The 7,900-nt window shown below is 29.6% G+C and overlaps 2 protein-coding genes across 2 annotated transcripts; both read left to right on the top strand.

The window, feature by feature from the left end:
- Nucleotides 1-484: 484 nt before the first annotated feature.
- cubi_02673 (uncharacterized protein) lies at nucleotides 485-2,797 on the top strand (the record flags this gene model as incomplete). Its single annotated transcript, XM_029019684.1, has 1 exon — nucleotides 485-2,797. One exon carries the CDS (start codon nucleotides 485-487, stop codon nucleotides 2,795-2,797), a length of 2,313 nt encoding a protein of 770 aa, XP_028875091.1.
- Nucleotides 2,798-6,117: 3,320 nt separating this feature from the next.
- cubi_02672 (uncharacterized protein) lies at nucleotides 6,118-6,873 on the top strand (the record flags this gene model as incomplete). The annotated part of the gene is made up of 1 exon (XM_029019683.1): nucleotides 6,118-6,873. The coding sequence occupies one exon, from the start codon at nucleotides 6,118-6,120 to the stop codon at nucleotides 6,871-6,873; it is 756 nt and encodes a 251-aa protein (XP_028875090.1).
- Between the last annotated feature and the right edge of the window lie 1,027 nt (nucleotides 6,874-7,900).

Here is a 7,900-nt window from a genome sequence, read left to right as displayed (position 1 = left end):
TGAACTGAGGTCGTATATCTAACCATTAAATTATCAAAATCACCTAATATATGAATGCAATTATGGAAATAGAAACAAAATTTAACAATTTTGTGATTATTTTATTAAGAAAAACTACCCATGAGACTAATCACAGTTTTTACTCAATACATGAAAATTTTAGTGCACCGATTGAATCTTTTAAGCGCCAGGTCAATTATTCACAAATTTATATATTAAATTTTTTCAAGAAAAAAACTAAATTATGTAAAGAATACGAAATTAGCTGAGATGAGGATGATTTGTGCTAGAAATTCTTGTTGTTATTTTTAGAGTTTTACAGTTTTTTCCTCTTGTAAAGTTTAAGTTGAAAAGATATGGGCGCCAGCTGGCTTTTCTTAAATGTCTAGTTATTAAATCTAAAATTAATTAAAAAAAAACAAAGAGCACAAATAATTATTATGAGAAGAAAATTTAGTCTTTCATTCATGTTACTGAAATTGGTATGAGGATTCTTTTACTTTTTCTACTTGTATTGGCACTGCCGATATCCTCGATAAATTGTTCGAGCTTGTCAGAATCTCCACTAGAACTAGTAAAAGAAAGATCAAAATTGGATCTTACTACACACCCAGTAGATGAACGAGCGTGCAAAGAAAAGCTACTCAAAACATTTTCTTGCCACAAGTTATACTCTCTTCTTATTAAAGTTAGGTATATATATTCAAAATTAATATCTATATTAAGATACCTATTTATTTATGCAAGAGAATCTGACATTAAACTAGATAATTTTGAAGAACTTGTAAATAGTGAAATTGACATGCTCTCATTAGAAAGTGTTGCAGTAACCTCGATGTTTTATAAAAAATCATGCGAAAAAGTTTACCCAAAAGCTGTAATTCCGATAATTAGTCGATTTGATACAAACATTCTCAGACATCATAAAGCTCCTCTTAAAAGCCAAGAGTGTGATAGTGCATATGTGTCTTATACACTCGAAATCTTGTTTAGAAAAGTTCGTAAGGTAAAGAGAATTCTAAAAAGATCTAGCCAACTTACAACTTTGAAATTTTGCCTTACAAGGTATACGTATAACTTACACAAACTTGCTGAATTTTGTCAAACCGTATTTAAAGCCTTGATTAGAGCTATACTTAAAGCGCATCCAGGTGTAAGTAAGTTTGTTACGTATGCAAGATCGAAAACGCGTCTCTCTTCAGGTGGATATGATACTTCTTCCTCTTCTTCGGAAGATGAACGTTATGATATGTTATTCGAACAAATATACAGTAATATGTCTGGCGGTACATCTGGTGGCTCTTCTGACGGTGCATCTGGTGGCTCTTCTGACGGTGCATCTGATGGTGCATCTGGTGGTGCATCTGGTGGTGCATCTGGTGGTGCATCTGGCGGTGCATCTGGCGGCACATCTGGCTGTTCATATAGGAATGAACCTATAACTCACAGATCATCTAGAGGAGTCACTACTAGTTCGAAAGCTGTTTCTGATGCGCCTATTCAAAAAAAGCGACAAAAATGTACATGCACAACTAGATCTATTGTAAGACGTGAGTTATGCCCTTTTTGTACAGAAAAGAACGAAGAGAAAGAGAGAGAGAAAGAGAAAGAGAGAGAGAAAGAGAAGGAGAAAGAACAAAATTTAGAGCAAGAAGCTCCAAAACAAGGAGCTCCCTTTCAATTTAAATTACCTCCAAAAAAAAAGAAGAAACGTCCTCAAATAAATTTACCACATGGTTTCCTTCCTAATCCTGGAGAACTAGATCCACATCCTATTAGAACTACTTTTGACTATGCGATACAACATAAGAAAATGTTAAATGTTCTTAAACTTCCTCTTAAAGTAGCACTCCAGGAATTAGATATTGAAACAAGTTCTGAAGAAGAACTTTTTTGTGAAGAAGACTTTTCTTCTATATTTAAAGATAGAACCTCGAAAGATAAAAAACCATCCGAAATTGACCCAGAAACAGGAAAGACTACTAAAACGAGTAAATCAAATCAAAGTAAATTTCTTGAAAAATGTCGACTGAAAAAACAAGAGCGTGAGCAAAGATTGCATAGTCCAAAGACTGGCCCGCAACAACAGCATACACATCAATCTCATAAATTGGGTGCTCATGAAAGACGACAGAGACATCAACTTATTCATGAAGAATCCTCTAGATCTACAAGGCATGTAAAAACACATAATGCTGCAAGTTTTCCAGTTTTGGAAACCCCTCTAAGACCTCGACGAAAAGCAGAACATTCAGATGATACAAAACCTCATGAATCTATTCCGCAAACAGGTGCAGGAATGTTTAAACAAGAGACTTTAGAATCACAACATGTGGCTGCTATAGGAACTAGAACGGGATTAACACGGCAAATTGGCCCAGATCCTGCAGTTAGACCAAAGATTCCAAGGCCTCGGCTCAAACGCGAAGATTCGATTCACGAAGATCATCAAAGATCACGCCACAGATCGGATACTAGAATAACTCGACAAGATCATCACGAGGATTCCGAATCTGATGAGAGTTTGGAAAGAAAATTCATGTCGTTTCATATTTCAGGTTCTGGTTCTCGTAGCCATGCAGCTTTGAAACACAAAGAACAATCAACTCGTAGAAGTGGAGAAAGAACAAGAAGAGAGACTCGTGAAAAAACTAGTTCCCACCATCATAGGAAGGAAAAAACAGTCAAAAGTACTAAACTGGCATTTGCATCTGCATTGGGAGGCAGTTCATCTTCGGAAGGTAAATCAAGTATTGATAAATATGATTTGTCTGACATTCTTGAACAGTCTAATTGAAAGATAAATGGTCAGTAATAAAGTTGAATTTCGTAATATTATGAGAGATTTAAAATCAAATTGTTCATTTCATGAATAATTTTTAAAACGTTTTCATTGTAACATCAATTGTTGAATTTTTTAAGGATTGATTCAAGAATGTTACTTTAATTCGAAGTAAAGGAGAAACAAATGATATAATTAGTGCTAAAAATTCATAATTTGTACTAAAGTGTTAATTTGAACGCTTGTACTACCGAAGGTCGCTTCAATTAGGTCTCGAATATATTTCGGATTTTTTATTTCAATGGGAGCTATATAATCTAAAAGTATATCTAAAACTATTTTGTTTTACAGAAATATAAATAGCTTGTAATATGTACTAAGCATATTAATATTGAAAAAAATATAAAAATAATGAAGTTACTACACTGAAGAATTTTTGTGGCATAATTTTGGTTATTGATTACCAAACATAATTTGTTTCCGAATTTTACTTTCGCAGAAATTATGAATTAAGTACGAGAATCTAATTTTTTAAATGGGCTCTAAATATAAAGCTAATGCTACTCTATTAATTCAATCTTCAGTGAAGTAAATAATTAAATGAAACAATCTAGTTTTATTTTTTTTTTCTGCTCCATTTTTCAATAGTTTTTTATAATCAGTTATTACTATGAAGAAATGCAAGATTTTGTTAAATTGTGGGAATATTATGGAAATTGATTTAATTTGTATTTGAAATGAGTTATTGAAGAATTATGTGGTTCAAAACTTTGTTATTATCTTGAGTTTCACGATTTCTCAATATAGAGAATATTTCGATTTATGATAAATCATCTAAACTCATTTTTTTGTGGGAAATGAGTTGTTCGTTTTAATGAAAGTTGTGATAATCTATCAAATATTCCGAAGTTTCTTAATTTTTCTTTGTATAATTTGTTTTCTTTATATATTTGAACAAACGGAAACATGATTTTTTTAATTGCTTTCTTGAAAGCTTCGAAAATTATTATTTTATAAAGTGGTTTAATTCAATAATTAAAGTTTTTATAGAAATTTATTTTGATTTAAGCAATTATTACCTTTAATTCAAACAATAAAAATTTTTAAAACTTGTGAAATAAGAAGCCAAAATCTTTAATGCTATTATAGAAAATTAACAAAATATTATATCTGCTTACTAAAAAATTGATCTTACACAGTTTTAATTAGTTGAAGTTCAAAAAATTAATTTATCATTAATATAATTAAAAAAAAAAAAAAAAATAATGGCAACTAATCATTAAAAATAATAATCTAATGGGAATAAAAAATCTGTTGGATTAAGAGTTGCAAAATTATTATTGTTTAATTCTCAATGATTTGATGAGTATTTTCAAATAAAAATGAAAATTAATTGTAATCAGAAACAATGATTGCTCTACCGTTTTTTTTTCTAATATTTGGAACATATTGACTGGATTTTTAAATAAATGAGAATAGTAAAAAATTAATTAAATGAAATGAATTTGCTCAATTGTGTTGAAAGTTGCTAGTCGAATATAATAGTAACTTAAATGTTCTCATTAAATAATTATCCAATATTTTTTAAAGAAAATTACAGTAAAGAACTAAAATTTATGTTGAATTATTTTTTTTAATTATAAATTTGTTTAAAATAAAATCTATATTATTCAAAATATGAAAAATAGTTTGGAATTATAAAGCTCTAATTATTTTTAACAAGTGTTTTTTTTTCAAAAAGTTAAAAATTTTAGCCAACGATATAAATTTTTATTTACTCATGAATTTAATATGAACAATTTAAATTGCCAGTTATTTTTCATTAGAATATGATTTTAACACAACACTACGCTGCTTTTAAGTTCTAGAATATTATTATTTTAATTTGATTTTAATACATTCTCAGTAAAATTTAATTATTTGTCTTTAATTTTCCTTATTAAAAGTAAATGAGTAATTTTAATATAACAACTAAGATTAAACTTTTAATAGGTATGCGCTCATTAATATTTTACAAAACCAATTGAATTGAAAAAACAAGCAATTCTATATGTTTTGATGATTTAGCCATGTATTTTAATATTAAGGTAAGACTAAATTTTAACATAGAAATCAAAAAATGTCGCTAAATTTTGTGTTTTCTCCGTTTTGTTAAGTCACCATATATATTTAAAACGAAATAATAGTTAAATGCCGATTATAATTTGATATACTTTATTAGCTTTTCTCTATCATGTTAATTACTTAGCGCATAGGAAACTCAGAATTATGGCTAATTATTTGTGAAAAGCCAAAAGTACATTTTTATTGTAAAAAAAAAATAAATCTAAAGAGAAAGATCTTTATTTAAACGATTAAAAATAAATATATACACAAGAAATTCGAATTAATTCCTATTAAGTTTTGCATTATTTGATTTAAAAATCTGAATTGGTTTAGCAACTTTCAGTGAATTACATTTACAAAGAATCAATAAAAAAAACGAAGTGTTCATGAAAATCATTTTTTGTCTGATTCCACATTAATATTAGTTTGGTATTTGTGTTATTTTACTATATTCATTAAAGAAAATTAATTTTACAAGTAAGCCTTGCAGTTGCCGTTTAACGAAATGAGAGGAATTATACAAGATTTACGGAAGCGAAATTGTTAAATATTTCAAGAATAAAAGTGTAAATAAATCATTTGGTTATAATTTAAAACACAAATTTAAAAGGATTCCAAAATGAGCCAACTTTCCTGAAAAACTTGGCTTAAACAAGATCGCTTCATTGGTATTTCAATATAGTAAATTTCATTATAATAACACACGGCGGTAATTAACGGATTAATATTCAACTTTTGAAAATTTTATTCAATCTACCAATTTGTGTGGTTACAAATAATTATATGGGTAATTCTATTTTGTGGGAAATCGTATCTGAAACTTGATAGAAATGGGTCACACAGTGTAATTAAAAATGGTAGAATTAGAAAATATGTATACGTTTGTGTCTAGGAGCATATCACAAAATTGTGATTTCACTAAAAATTCATTCTTAACTATTTTAAGAAAAGTGGCGTAGGCGGTAGGTTATAAGCCATCAAGGAATTTACATCTATTAACCTTAAATCTATAAACTGTAAAGTTATCAACATCAAATCTAGTAAATTTACGACGTCATTAAGCTCGGAATCAACCGTCAAAATAAAGGTTTAATAAAAAAAGAAATCTTACAATTTTTAAAGGCACTTTTTTTCTTTCCTAGGTATAGGCAAGTTGTTTAAGTGGAGATTTCCAATTATTTAAAGTTTTTAGTCCGCAAAAATTGAGCTTAAATATTATTTAAGTACTGATGTTTAAAGAAATAAATTCAATATTACTTTTTATTTGTATAACTTCCATTTTTAATTTTTATAAGGGAGAAGTTGAGCAATTAGCACCTGCTACTAAGAATTTATCGTTTCTTAAGCTCAAGAATGGAATATATGGAAGGAGCACAAGATCTGGTGGAGGAAGAAGGGGGGGTGCATCTGCTAGGTTTGGAAATAGAGCCCCGCAGACTCAAGAAGGCCAGGGGCCTTTGCAATTCCCTCCTCCGGATTACCCAGAAGCTGAAACAGATCCATTACAGTACCCTCCCCCAGATTACCCAGGAGCTGAAACAGATTCATTACAGTACCCTCCTCCAGATTACCCAGGAGCTCAAAGTCTATTAAAATACCCTCCTCCAGATTACCTAGAAACTCAAGGTCCATTACAATACCCTCCTACTGATTATGAAGAGACTGTAGAAAGTCGGTCGCCACGCCCTTCCCGTCCTCATCACCGCCCAAGCAATAGGGACAATAGATCTCCCAGTACTAGAAATGTAGGTACTCCATTAGGTTTTAATCAGCATTCAAATCCAAATACCGGCGGTAACCGTGGCCCAAGAACTTCCCATCGAGCAGTGGCAGCACCACCACCACCACCACCACCCCCACCCCCACCACCACCACCACCTCCATCAAGACAAGACCCACGAGCTGGCGTTGGCAATCAAAGTCTTGCTTCTCAACTTGCACAAGGAGGCGCGAGGCTAAGGAAAACTGGAGTGAAATTAACTTAAGACTTCTGTATTGGGTCCTAATTCCAATCATTTGAATTATTTAATACATGAATTTCGGATGTTTTATTTAATCTTTAGTAATTTATGTTTTGTATTCTTAATTTTTGGCCATTATGAAGCTCATTAGTACCTAGGATAATCAGCCAGGAGGAAAGATTATGTGAGATGTGATGGTGTTCTCTAAAGCAAACAATTTTAATTGAATATAATCAAGGTGTTTATTCTTATCACACGTTAATTTAGTTGCTATAGGTGAAATTTTAGTTGTATGTTTATTTTAATTGATTGGACAAACCACTCTTAATATTGAATACTTCCATTCTTAAAATTTTTGTATGAAAATATAATTACGAACTACAGTTTATAAATATCTTCAGTACTTCTGTTTACCGAAAATCTTCTAAATTTTTTTTCTGAAAAGCTCCTATTGTGAATAATATCTGCCAATGTTAGATTCTTAAGAGAGGTCTTTTTATTGAAGTATTAAAGATTGATTATTCTAGTAATATAAATGTTTTTATTTATTCTTCATTTAAAAATTGTATTTTATCTAAATTGTTGACTCTTTATTTTCAAGAAAACTTTTGGATATAAATTTCAAGAGCCACTTCTCTATTATGTGTTCTATCAAGTTTCATGTCATTTTGCAAGTATTAAAACAATTTAAAGTTTAACTTATCAGCAATTGATAAAGCTTCTATACCTAAAAAAAACTATACCTTGGATCTCCTAAATTAGAATATAATGTAAAATTAACTTTGCAATAGTAAAGATAAAAATCAAATTGATCAAATAGTACAAAAGTGTGAGGACTATTGAAACTCGAAATCAATCTTTAATTAGTGCCAATTGAGTTCAAATTGCAATTTAAAAAATTAAAATTTTTTTAAATTGAATTAGTGAATATACAAAAAATACGAGTGTTATTTGTTTGATAACTGAATATATGAAATGTGTATTTCTATAATAAATAAATATTAAATAAATACTTAAGATTAGTTTGTATTTTTTAATGTTTTAGAAATAA

Source organism: Cryptosporidium ubiquitum (assembly GCF_001865345.1).
Source record: "Cryptosporidium ubiquitum isolate 39726 chromosome Unknown contig_1, whole genome shotgun sequence".
In the NCBI taxonomy this organism is placed as follows: domain Eukaryota; phylum Apicomplexa; class Conoidasida; order Eucoccidiorida; family Cryptosporidiidae; genus Cryptosporidium; species Cryptosporidium ubiquitum.
This window is presented reverse-complemented; position numbering and strand designations above follow the sequence as displayed.